Source organism: Artemia franciscana, chromosome 13 (genome assembly GCF_032884065.1).
Source record: "Artemia franciscana chromosome 13, ASM3288406v1, whole genome shotgun sequence".
NCBI lineage: Eukaryota > Metazoa > Arthropoda > Branchiopoda > Anostraca > Artemiidae > Artemia > Artemia franciscana.
Window position 1 is genome coordinate 41,394,258 of NC_088875.1, and position 14,187 is coordinate 41,408,444.

The 14,187-nt window shown below is 34.4% G+C and overlaps 2 protein-coding genes across 4 annotated transcripts in view; one reads left to right on the forward strand and one right to left on the reverse strand.

Annotated features, from left to right (window-relative positions):
* The window catches only part of LOC136034943 (uncharacterized), a gene marked incomplete in the record, with an annotated part of 120,632 nt that extends 114,264 nt beyond the window's left edge, over positions 1–6,368 (reverse strand). Inside the window, 2 exon segments of the mRNA XM_065716481.1 lie at positions 4,781–4,845; positions 6,115–6,368. Of these exon segments, the coding sequence (XP_065572553.1) occupies positions 4,781–4,845; positions 6,115–6,136 (87 nt within the window).
* Positions 6,369–10,021: 3,653 nt separating this feature from the next.
* The window catches only part of LOC136034944 (general transcription factor 3C polypeptide 1-like), a 136,030-nt gene continuing 131,864 nt past the window's right edge, over positions 10,022–14,187 (forward strand). For 2 of the 3 annotated variants that reach the window (XR_010619301.1, XM_065716482.1), the window contains exon 1: positions 10,022–10,103. The gene's annotated coding sequence lies outside the window, so the exon portion shown is untranslated. Of the gene's footprint in view, positions 10,104–11,974; positions 12,114–14,187 lie in introns of those variants that run through there. The other variant, XM_065716483.1, reaches the window with a different exon arrangement.

Here is a 14,187-nt window from a genome sequence, read left to right on the forward strand (position 1 = left end):
CGTCGCGAGGCTACCCGTGTTACCGTTGCAGGGCAAGTAGTACTTCCAAGCCGCAAGTTGAAGTACCTAGGTATCACATATGGAAGCGACCTCAGAAGCTCGCGTGCTCTTTTTGTTGACCAGGTTCTGTCGGGTTTTCGGTCTGGGTATGCTAAACTTGCAGCTCTGAAGTTTAAATTTAATAAGCATATTCTTGCTAGGTTGTATCGTGCCGTCGCTCTTCCCTTTGCTCACTACATCTCACCCGTTTGGCATTGGCTATCGAATTCGGATATGTTGCGAATCCGTTCAGGCTTTTGCAAATATTTAAAGTTTCTGCTTGGTCTGCCACTTTACCTCCGTAACACTGGTCTGCTAGAAAAGTATCATATACCTGATCCTGTTGAGTTCATGCCGAATTTTGAAAAACAAGCTCTCGTGAAACACAGGGCACTATTATTTGATTTCCCAGCGACTTTTTTGCTTGATAGTTGAAGTGTGATTTGTTTGTATTTAGTGATTATTATGTTCGGTTGATTTGTTTTCATCTTTAATTTCTCTTTTCTTTTGTTTTGCTCCGCTTCTTCATGCTTCTTTTTTATAAGCGGGTTTGTAATAAATTATTATTATTATTAGATTGGTGGTGCTGGATTTCTATAAAGTAAAAAAACTTAAACAATGATATCGGCTGTTAGCCTAAGTCAGGTTTATCTGATATAGGATAAAATCTTCTGATTTGTATCCAGACAACAAGAATGTAGGTACCCATTCACCAACAGTGGTCAAATGATGTTCAATCCCTAAAAAGAAACAATACCAAAATCACTTGGCCTCTGCTTAGCACGTGTTTGGTTGTATCCAAACAAACACACACACACACACATACACAACAAAAAAAGACCAGATCTCTTACTTCCTACCAACATTGGTTGGAACCCCATATCCCACTCTGATATATATGCTTATGAGAAGAATTTAGGGCCAATCTTTCAGTTTACAGATTTCAGGACAAGCCAAGACTCCCATATTAGCCTTTACTTCACAGTGAGTTAGGTGGAGATCTACCAACCCCTTCTGTAACTTGTCTTACTGAATACATTAGGGTCAAACTTCGTCCCATCGCACACAATTCGGGTTAATCACTCTCTGTCTTTAAAAAGACAGAAAGAGCATATTCAAAATAACCTCTGACTAAGTATAACTGTGATGCTATAGACCTGTCAGCTCTTTTTTGATAAGGTCTTTTTTGTACAATTGTTGTCCTTTTTTCTTTTCTTTTTTTTACTTTTTTATCTAAATTTAGCATACTATGAAAGGAGGATGTAAGAATTTTGCTGATAACATAAAGTAATTTCAACGCCATTCATATGCCTAACACATACGGGGTATCTTGGTAACCGGAAACTATACACCAAAGCCATGTATCATTTTATGCTTTTCCATCTGGCTCTTTGTTATCAATCACAATAAAGTTGTCAACAACAGCAAAAATCTCACTGCATACTGGGACCAAAAATCATATAAGTATACATGAAATCATAGGATATGAGCCATCCAAAATCGCTGTGACTTGAAGTTAATTGTAAGAATTGGTAAAAAGGTACAAATTTATGGCAAAAAGTTCTGGTGGCCAAAAGATGACATTGCAAAAGAGAAAAAAAAAATCAGGTGAGCTAGCTAACAACTGAACAACTACTACAGAAAGTACTTCATTTTTTTTGCTTGGTGTTAACAATTTCTGGTCAAAACAGGCAAGCATAATATATTTTGTAATCAATACTTTTCTTTTTTTGCTATGTTTATTGGACAAATCTCAACAACATTTTTTTTTTTTTTTAGTGCTGATGATTTTGTTTTCTAAGCAGGTAAGCCAGAAATATTTTGAAACCAATGCTTTTACACAACCAAACAAAAAGTTAGAAAAAATAAATTGTTTTGGAAACAAAAACAGCTGCTTTAGAAAATTAGAAACAATACCTGTTAGGAAAATTATCAGACAGAAAAAAGAAATGCGGGAGGATAGACGCTTCAGCAAAGACAACTACAAACCATCCATGTGTGTACATAGCTTCTTGTCTGGGAGGGGGCGATTCTATGATGAAGGGGGGAGAGGAAAAGTTATATTGGCCATTCAAAAAACCATACATTGCCAGCCAGTTCTATCATACCAATGAAACCTTTTTTCAACTGTTTTTTTTATTATCTGCTTTTTCAGCCAAGACTAGTGTAAATTTGAACTACTAGGTGAAACAGACCCCCCTGACCCCCCCCCCCTCCCCTCTGTACACCCATGTAGCCATCTTTGGTGTGAGATGAGTGTTTCAAAAACATTGAAAAATTAGAAAATATTAGCACAAAAAAAATCCTTATTAGAAATACAAAACTTGCTTCAACAGTAAACATCTCCTGAGAGGGATGTGATCATAATAGAAATTATGTAGTGTAATTTTCTTAGGAATTAAATAAACATTCAGATGATCATGGATTTAACCTCTGATCTCCTGTCATAGGGAGACTCACCTAATTCCCTCTAGTTGGGGAGACAGTGCTATACACGAACAATTCTATTTCATTTTGAAAAGTGAATAAGCTATATTAAATGACCTTTTTCCCTCAAGCATTCCTGTGCAGAAGTTAAATTTGCATTTGAACAGTTACATTTCTCACGGACATCCCTTTCAGCATCTAGACAAACCCTACACAGGCTATTAAAAATAACAAAAATTGAAAAAAAAACGGAGTTTTTTCTTCAAATGATAATTAAGAGCAACATTAAAATCTAAAATGGGATAAGGTTATTCCTTATGCAAGGGGGATTGCCCTATACTCAACCCTTGGTAAAATCTGACATTGCTTCAAAAAGCATGCAACTTCTTATTCCTACCAAATGACTTCTGTGCTTGAGATGCTATTCTTAAAGAATTTGGACAAAAATTCAAAGCTTTGCATACAAATCAAAGCATTGAGGAGGGGGCAGGCTCCTTGTACACATAGTAAAATCTCTTCATTATAAGTTTTCATGTTCCTTTCTACTTTCATTCGAAAAAAAAGTTCTTTTTTAAATTTAATTTCTGCTAATTTTTAATAGTCTGCCAAAGATTGTCCCAAATATAAGAGGGGCTACTCCACCCAAATACAACTTTTTGAATGTAAATTTGACTCTTGCAAAGCAATGCTTAAAGAATAAAGCTTATTTAGCTTCAGAAAAAATTATCCTGAAAAACTTCTTGTCCCTGATGAGTTTAAAACCTACAGCTGTGAGAACTTGAATTATGAAAAATCTTATTTTCAGACCTTGAGACCAAGTTGGAACAGAGTCCCAAGTTTGTTGGGACATACCCCCCCCCCCAACAAAAATGCAGCCAAAACACATTTCCTCATTGACTTGAAACTTGTATCCTGGAATCCCTAGACTAAGAAAATTCTATTACAGAAGAGACAATAGAAGAAAAATATTGGACCCCCCCCCCACCCCACCCCACCCCCAAAAAAAAGAAAAAAGAAAGAAACAAAGCCAGAAAAGGATCTAACAAATTTCCTCAGCCCTAAACCATGAAAGGGTGGCTGAAAAACTTGGGAGGGGGCTCATTTGATTGATTTTGACAGCTCTATTGCTTTTCTAAGAATTGTAGATGAATGAAGCCTTCTCCACATGCCCTTTTTTACAGCCTTACCCCCCTTTAGCCCCTATGATGTTCATATGTATGTCATTTTGTTCAAAAACTCAAAAGTTCTACTAACAATGCCTCTAGAGTTGACATCACTCCAAAAGTCCTAGGGGCAATGGCCCAAAATTATGGAAACTAGCACATTGCCTATAGACAGCATCTAGCAGAGCTGGTTGTCCAATTGGCAAATAATCTTTGGGATTGTTCACTAGGCTGATATTAGGAAAGTTTTCCAAGGGTATACTCTGGAAACAAAAACTCCAAGTTGCAATTAAGGTAATACCCAAGTAAAGGCACTATGTGCACCTGGGTCTTCAAGTTATCTACAATGTCCTGGAAATCAGTTTGAACTTTTAAGGGAGTGTTGAGAAGGGAGCAAAAAGTCAACCTTAAATGTTGACTTTGGGAAGGGGATAGACTTAATGGGGAGACACAATGCATATGCTGATCATCAAAATAGCAAATCTGCACTACCTGGCAAATGGAGTTTAAACTATCACATACTGTTGGGGGAAGGAAAGTCTACAGGGCCTAATCAACACTCCTCATAGGTTTCAATTTGATCCCCTTAGCAATTTCCAAGATATCTCAATTGATTATTCATTAACCTTGAAACACAGTGCCTTTTGCTTGCTAACTGAACTGTGAATAGAGACATACTGCATAAACATAAATATGGTTAGGGGAAGAAATATTACATGAAAGGCAAATGGCTCTTTACTAGGACAAAGGTGGTACATTGCCTCAAATACAAGGTGTGCACACAAGTCACAAGTTTATCTATATTTTGGTATAAGGTCTGGATCCTACAACTTGAAAAGTAACCTTGAAACACAGTGCCTTTTGCTTGCTAACTGAACTGTGAATAGAGACATACTGCTTAAACATAAATATGGTTAGGGGAAGAAATATTACATGAAAGGCAAATGGCTCTTTACTAGGACAAAGGTGGTACATTGCCTCAAATACAAGGTGTGCACACAAGTCACAAGTTTATCTATATTTTGGTATAAGGTCTGGATCCTACAACTCCCTTGCTTTTACCCTTTGCCATTAGGAAAAATATCAAAGGCACAATCACATAATCACAAGATGATAGAAAATATATAGATATATGACCAACAGTACAATACCTGCATAGCAACTCCAGGTCTCACAAATCTGACTGGATTGTATATTCTGTGTGTAAATATTTTGTCTAAAAAATAAAAAATAATTACACTTTCAAGAATGCTCTATTGTATCTATATAAATTTATTGGTTAGCAATTTAATTCTCTCAAAATATTCAGGACTAATCTTTTCTTTTGAACATTTTCTTTTGAACAGACAGATCAAAATAGCTAGGATGAAAAAACAGGAAAAGAGAGCCAATATTTGAAAAGAATTGCTTCTATATTGTCACAAAATTCTATTTCAGTGAATTGTCAGGCATCAATGTACACAGATATAATCCTGAATGGTAACAGTATTTCCCCTTGTGAGGGGGGCAAAACTGACAACAAAAATTTTTAGGCAACTAGGCTATTTCAAAGTTTCCAATTGGGAGGGTTCTTTGCTTTTATTCTTGAAGAAAGAGAGGTACTTTTCTCCCTCTCCATTGTAGTAGGCTATGTTGTCACATGTCTGGAAGGTGGCAGTGATTTCAGGTTTAATCTAGACTACCATCCTTAACTGTGCTGGATGAGACAATGCAGCTATATATTTTTTTTCCAAATTGGCATTATAAAAGAACTGTAGACAGGTAATAAGCAGAAAAAACAAAACAACAAATCAACAGAATTAACAAACAATGTATACAGTCCAGGATTACCCTATATCTAAAATTTCTGGAGTGTGAGGGGGCTAGGATGTACTTATTACCTATATTTATCACTTTTGTATAGTTATTTTTATCAAATTTGCATCAAGACTACCAAAAAATATTTATTTTTGTAGCAACACACTATCAAGTGAAGATTATTCAATTTAGAGACACTAAAACTAGTTAATAATTATTAATTAGTTTGTAGATTCCAGTTCTAGTTCTGAGATTTGTATATAGGGTATATGAACTGCCAGTTAGTCCTTTCAACCCTTTGACTCTCCAACAGTATTTTCAGGTAATCGAAAATTCCTCATCCTCATCAATAACCAAGCCCTAGATTACCCATATCTGTTTTTAGATTCATAGCCTAGATTATATTCTAAAAAAATGTAAAGCTGGGGCTGTTATGGCATATTGATAAAATAGGTATCTAGACACACCAGTAGTTTATTACAAACAAATCAGTAGCTTATTTGACTTTGAAGTTTTAAAATTATTACACTTGCCAAAAAGAGGAAAACTAAGCTACCCTATGGAAGTTTAAACAGGAGCAAAATAAATTGTTTGAGCTTAAATGCCACAATAAATTTTCAGAAGCTAATGTATTCCATTGTCGAATTTCCATTAAAATAATAAACTCGTAAGTTCAAATTCTACTAACCTTTCTTCTCTTCTTGATCCATGCTCACTTAGTTATTTTTCTTGAATTCCAGAAATTTTATTCATGAATTATTTCATTTAAATCAAGCGCTCTTAAAAAGTACCTATAGCAAATGAAATCCTTAAAAGCTATTTCTAAAGTTTGTTAATTTGAAAAATATTAAAATCTTTATGAGTATGCCTAACTGAAAGCCTTGGATTGACACCAAATTAAACATATTTAAATGTTTTTAATTTTTTGACATCTATTACAACATATCAGTGGTTTTTAGCACATAGAATTAGTATGGATCAGAAACAAGGTCTTGCAGAAACATGAATATTTAATTTTATGGGCGAAACGCATAATACCATAAACCTGTACGCATTTGAACGAAGAACATGCGAAATTTGAAAATATATTAAATAAAAAATAGTTTTTTTTAATGAAAGTAAGGAGCGACATTAAAACGAACAGAAATTACTCCGTATACGAAAGGGGCTTTTCCTCCTCAGTGCCCCGCTCTTTACGCTGAAGCTTTTTACTGTTTTAAAAAGTAGAGTTCAGAGAAAGAATCAAACTTTAGCGTAAAGAGCGGGGCGTTGAGGAGGAAAAGCCCCTTTCATATACGGAGTAATTTCTGTTCGTTTTAAGTTTTAATGTCGCTCCTTACTTTCATTTAAAAATACTTGCTTTTTTTACTTAATTTCTGGACGTTTATGAATTAATGCATGTTTTGATCTTAGCTCTCCGTACATAAATAATTAAAACGAAACTTGCAAATTAATTTTTTTGGGCTAAATAGCTTTCTCAAAGTTTTAGTCAAAAGATTTTTAGAAAAAAGGAGCGAGGGAAGAGGCCTAGTTGCCCACCAATTTTTTGATTACTTAAAAAGGCAACAAGAACTTTTAATTTCCTACGAAAGTTTTCATAAGTAAAAATATACCTAACTTACGAATTAACTTACGTAACTAACATCTATATTCGGATGTTTTTATTGCATATATGAGGGGGTTCACCCATTGTCTATACCTCGCTCTTTACATTAAAGCTTAAAGTAAGAATGACCCCTGAATCACAAAGGCCGTAGAATAAATAGTTGAAATTAGTAAAAAAAAACTTTAGCGTAAAGAGCGAGGAATTATGAGGAGGTAAACCCCTATTATGCGTAATAATTTTTGTTTGTTTTATGCTTCAATGTTGTTCCTCACTTTCAGTAGAAAAAACTTTTCATATTTATTTTTTTATTTTTTTTTAATAATACTAGAAAATCCTGCGCCCTCTTCATTGAAAGTCTTTTCCCCCGTGAGAAGTTCTTTGATAGTGATTAATATAAGCCTTATTTGATGCTCTTCGAAGAGATGGAAGAGGAGGAGGTAAGATAAAATATTGGAGAAAGTTATTCACGAAACCGAAATAACCATATTCCAAAGCGAATCAGCGTTTCTGATCGTAGACACCAAGACCGATCAAAACTTGGAACAATATCCTATACAATCTAGTTGGTATTACAAAACTATCCGTAACTTTTCAGGATTAAAATAACATAGGTGACATTAATTATTACGAAACTATCTCATTGTTTTACGTTATCGTTTGCACCCGTCGCGTAAACACTTAATTCTGTCAGATTTAAATAGATCGAATACAATGTGCACCAATTTGCACAAATTTCTAGCCCAAACAGAACAGATTCTTACTTACAAGTCCTTCCCGTGATAGACATCAAGTTCACCGGAAACAAATAAATGGGTACACCAACTAGCAAAAGTTGCCAACCACTCATCGCTGAAGATAATTGTAGCCCAACAGCCGATTATTACTTACAAATCCCCTACATGTCTTACCACTGGAACCAAATTGGTTTAACCATCAAATACACCGGAAACAAATAATAAGTACACCAACTAGCAAAAGCGGCAAAACCCTCGTTGCCGAAGATGATTATGAGCTAACAGCCGTTTTTCGCCCAAAGTGAACAAATTCTACTTATAAGTCCCACTCCCGTGATAGGCATCAAGTTCACCGGAAATAAATAAATGGGTACATCAACTAACATTGTTGAAAACCCCTCATCGCTGAAGTTGACTGTGGCCTAACAGCATATTATTACTTACATGTCCCCTATATGTCTTACCACTGGAACCAAATTGGTTTTACCGTCAAATACACTGGAAACAAAGAATAGCTACACCAACTAGCAAAAGTTGCTAGCCCCTCATTGCCGAAGGTGATTATTGCCTAACAGCCAACTATTGCTTACAAGACCTCTATATGTCTCACAATTTGTATCGGTCTAGATTTCGTTTAAGTGTTTACCTTACTGCTGAAGTTGTCAACCCCTTGGAACTTTCAAACTGGTATACCTCATGAAGGAATTTTTGTACCAAAAAATGGATGTCATATACTGTGATCAGCTCATCAAGTGCTATTGATTGCCGTCAAAAAAATTCTGTCTGTCTTAGTTCAAAAGTTGATTTCTTTTTGCCGTAGGCCAACTTTCTATTGTCACCACTTAGAAAGGAACAAAGGATAAGCTCCAATTTCTTTAGCAATGAGAGAGCTTTTAAAGTTTATTAGGCACATCTGATACCGTTTCTCTACCGCAATCCCAAATCTGAAAAACTGAATGATAAACTCAGCTGAAATCACGAACAGAAATGGTTAGAAACAATAGATGGCAGCACTTTCGGACCTGTTGGAAAATGCCACATTTTCGCTTCTGTAAATTTTTTTATTTATCACTCGAAGAAGATATATTGGCTGTGGGGCGGGGTGACTGCCACATTTATGTTACACTTATAGATTTTAGGCCATCTTCAATTTGAAAGTGGTGCCTGCCTGCTAGAACGGAGCTTTCCGCTCGAAAGGAGAAACACGGTTTGATGAAACGAAAGACAAAACAGACAAAACTATTTTTTTGAAAATAGTAAAGGTAGTAATGAAATTCAACCAAGTAGGTGGCAATCCTCAAGTAAACCACCTTTATCGGCTACTTTTTATGGGAAAATGGACTCCACAATAAGTTCATATGCAGTAAACTTGCATAGTTTACTGTATTTTTATAGGTTTTTACTCAGTTTTGCACCACAGTTTATTGGCGTCAAAGATTTCGATGGCATTACTCTTCTAGCGTGATATTTCTTTCTTCTTCACATTTACTTTTGATACGTTCTAATTCCCACTGTTGCTTAACTGACTTTGTCCAAAGGACTCTAAAGACAATTGGATTACTAAGATTTTTTTTTATTATATGTACTTTGCCTACTGGGATAGCGTACAGAAATTACAATGGGATTATCAATAAATTTTTAAGGACTAAGGCTAGAGAAAAAGAAACTGATAACTGAAAATTAAAGTGAGATAATATTTAGTCGAAATTTCAATAGGTCTAGACCTGTCGCGTAGGCAAATTTTAGGACCCTCTAGAGGAAGAAGGCGTGGAGGTAGGTACTTCAAAATACCTTCCCAGAAAAAACATTAGCCTGTACAGCAATCCCCGAAAGCTTCATTTTTATAACCTAAACCCTTTCCAAAACAGCCAAACAAGTTAAAGTAGAATTTTACACTGGCCTTTCTAGAATCAGAATTTCCACCTGAATCTTAACAGCCTATATCATTCATTTGCAGGCTACTATTAAGGAACTTCATTCCCACCTCTCCTTACTGGTAAAATGCATAGGCTAGCCAAAATTGTATATAGTGAAAAAAGAAATCACCAGTGCAACAGCACAAACACAGAAGCAAACGCATACCATCAAACGAAACATAAAAATGTACACTTTAAAAAAACAAGTGATAAATATCAAATTATAAAATACAATTATAATTATTATAAATAATATATAAATTATAATAAAAATGATACTGAATTTTCTATTTGTTAGTATTTGTCGCTCTTTTTTTTAGTCGACGGCAAAGTTCAGAACCGCAAAATTCAGCCTGACGACTTTTGAAAAACGCACCCTTAAATTGAAACAGCAGAATATTTGAGTGGCCTAATAAATGAGGTTGGAATTGTTACAAATTGGTGTTTTTGAAATATACAATTCTGGAACAACTTATTAAAAAAAAACACTGATATGTTTTTAACCACTTTTCAATAACTTTACTAGTGTTGATAACTTCTTTGTGTGGTTACGAATATGAAATATTGTTGGGGCCCCCTTAAGGGCTGAAGATGCAATTAGCTCCAGAACCAATTATTGAATTATGAAAGGGCATCAAATGATGTTTTCACTTCCATCCTAGCTAATTTAGGTAAAATTCTAGTTAATTGACTTCTTGCTATCTCAGAAAGGGTTTAGGTTACAAAAATGAAACTTTCAGGGATGAATCTACAGACTAAAGTATGTCTTGGGAAGGTATTTTGAAGCAACTACCTCTACTCCTTCTCCCTATAGAGGGCCTTGACCTTTGATGACCTTTAAAAATATGTGTGTTATAAAAGTGAAACCTTGTAACAAAATTGTTTTCAGCTTCATAACTTTACTCAATTCTATTTTATAAGGTTTTAATGATATGCAAATACATTTCCTAAATTTTGAAAGAAAACATTGATAATGCTCAAAATTCTATTCAAATAACTAGATTTGCATTTTCAGAACTAAAGGCAAAGAAAAAGCAACTAGTAACTACAAATTAGGGTAAAATGTTGTTTTGTCAAAACTTCTATAGGTATAGACCTGTCATGTAGGCGATTTCAGGGCCCTCTAGAGGGAGAAGAAGTGGAGATAGTTGCTTCAAAATACCTTCCCAGGACATACTTTAGTCTGTAGATTTATCCCTGAAAGTTTCATTTTTGTAACCTAAACCCTTTCTGAGATAGCAAGAAGTCAATTAACTAGAATTTTACCCTGATTTATATTGCCCACTGAAAATTTTACTGGTGAATGAAATATCAGGAAATAAATTTTTCCTTAATTTTGGGCTTACAATATCTTTCTCATTGAGGTAGGCTTATTATCCTAGAATAAGAATTAGGAATATTAACAATGAAAATGCTTAGAAATCTTTTGTTATTTCATAACATATAGATAAATTGCTAAATTTAGAGGATTTTACAGTACTGACCTACAAATAAGGTGAACATGTTATTTGATTCCCTTTTTAACCCTTTTTTACAAATATTTTTTTTTGGCTAAAAAGTTCAAATTTAAGTCTTTTATGGACTGCCAAAAATGGTATCTCTTTCTAATATTTTGGCTAACCTAAATAACAGAGTTAAAAACAACCATTCTTGCTTCATTATATATAGAATAATTATAGTTAACACATTTTGATTATAGCTTCACTATAACTTACCCCAAGCCCCTTAATTTGCAAATGTATAGCTTAAATTATATATTTCCAATGTATTTTCTGGTTGTCAATTGTATTGCAGTCTATTCAGTTAATGGATAGACCAGTTTAAACAAGAGTGATGTTAATTGATTAAACACAACAATTTCTGAAAGATTTATAAATTGTTTTTGTAGGTTATATGGTTTTGGCAAAAAGGGGTCATAATCAAATAGTAAGTTTTCAACCAATATTTTAACCCTTTTCTAAAGAAAAATAAGAGAATAAGTGAAATATTCAATGGTCCATAAAAGGCTTAAAATTGAATTTCTAGTGAAACAACTATATTTAGAAAGAGCATAAAAAAGGTCTTGAGTGGTAAGTTTACCTTATTTGTAGATCAGTAATGTAAGCCTCTCCAAATTTATTGAAAATTTTAGTTCACACTTTGAAGGCACTTCCACTGTAAACATATCACAGTTCATATTATTGACTCACCAATAAAGTGAACATACCACTTGATGCCTTTTTTCATGCTCTTTACAAATACAATAATTGCTTCTATTGCAAATGCAAATTTAAGCACTTTTTGACCTAACCTAACTATAAATAATTTTGGCACTGAGAAAATGTAGTATTATTTTGTTCAAAAAATTTATATTCAACCTCTTGATGGAAAACAACCAAGAGCAATGCTACAGGATAGAAAATCCTTCAATCACTGCAAGTTGCAATTTAAGGTAAGAAAACAGCACTGAGAAAAAATAGCATTATTTTCTTGAAAACAACCAATATTTCATACTTTAATTAGAAATTTGTCATTTTTAAGAGCTCAAAAAGTGCTTAAGTTTTAATTTGCAATAAAAGCAGTTATTATATTAATAAAGAGCATAAGAAAAGGCATCAATTGGTATGTTCAATTTATTGGTAGGTCAATAATATGAACTATGATATGTTTACCACTTCCACTTCATTTTACCCCCAATACTCCTAATTTTCAAATAAGTAGCTCAAAATATAGGACATTTGGGACTGTGCTTCTGCTGCTACATTTTTGAGTGGGCCTGGCTTCTTGAATTCAATGTTGCCAAGTGCCATATGATTCACTTTGGCAAACGGAATCCTTGCCACTCTTCTTAGGCCTCCCACTCTCCTCTGTAAATAATGAGCAGGATCTTGGTGTCACTATTGACAATGAACTAAAATTCAGCACTCATGCTAAGAGGTCTGCTGCTAGGGCTAGTTCAACCATGGGACTAATTAAGCATACTATTTTCACTTATTCCCCTAAAGTCATCAGTCTTCTATATAAAGGACTTTTGCATCCTAAGCTTGAAGTTAGTTGGAATGTCTCTTGCCTCCCCTTACTTTAAAAAAGATATTAATTTTCTTGAAGATGTGCAGAGGCATATCATTAAATTGATATCTGGCATGTGGGAGCTTTCCTACCCTGTAAGACTGTCAAAGGTGAATCTCCCTACACTTATTTACAAGGTAAATAGATGGGATGCCATTTTAGCCTACAAGTTATTGAGGGCTAATGCTCTCCCAGCGTTATTCCCTATTGTTAGTACCAACTCAAGAACTAGAGGTCATCACCTGAAACTCATCAAGTAGTCTACAGTATCTAGAGTCCACACTGAATTCTTTTAATCTTGCATTGTCAACAATTAGAACAAACTATATAATGAAACAGTTACTGCCAATTTCATTGACGTTTTCAAGCAAAGCCTAGATGCTAAGTGGTCCTCCAGAGACTGTAAACTCAATTGGGATGCTACTGAACATGGAACAGCCCCTGGTTGCTAATGAATTTGTATACAACTCAAGTCATCATTCTGGAGCTCTACAAGAAGAAATCCTTAGATTGCTCCTAGCTGCAACTTAAGATAAGACTCTTAATAACAGGGTCATTTAGACTCACACTCTGCATATTTGTCCTTTGTTCAAGCTGCATATGTTGAAAACATGTTTGCTTTTTAGTCAAAGTGGGAATCTGTAAGTGAAAAATCAGTAATAGACTATTTTGTGTGAGGAGATTCATAAAGAATTTGATGAAGCAGGAAGAGGACATTTTATCTTCATAAATGAGTAGTCACTCAGTTGTAGTAATTCTGCCCTGTTTTGTCTCAAGACTAGGAGATTTAATTGAGACTTCAAGAGCAAATTTTTTGAGCAGATGAGTGTCATTGTGTTAGTTCACTAACTCATAGGAGGCAGGGGAGAATCTTTTTTCTAAATCTAGCAGGTACACTTTTTACCAATTTTGTAATGAAAATACCAAAGAAGATAATTTTTTTTTTGAGTATTCCAATTGGTATCCCTGGCTGAGCAAAGTAACTTCAAATTTCATCTCAAGTGATGTGGAGGGGAGCTATTTTCCTTTAACAATCACAAATAAGTACATGCAACAATTCTTTTTCTTTTTTCTGCCTATGATCTGACAGATGTGATTGGTGTTATTGCATATGAATGAAATGCTCTTATTAGTGTTTAGCACAAAAAATCACAGTTAATCACTTGTTAACTGTAGAGTTTGATTAGTCATGAAAATATCACAATTGTTTTTTTTGTCTTCTCAAAATTGACCAATTAGCACCCTGGTGTGGGTAAGGCAACTTCTAATTTTTGTTTGGGTGATTTGGACCAACCTTATATTCTTCAATTGCTATGAAGAGAATATGCTAAAGTTCTTTTTTCTTTTTTATGGCTGTCATATAACAGGCTTAATGAAATATTTTAATTGAGCATGTAGCCAAGAAAATGATGGTTAATCATGTTATTACTTTTTCAGTTTTTACTGACATCCATTAA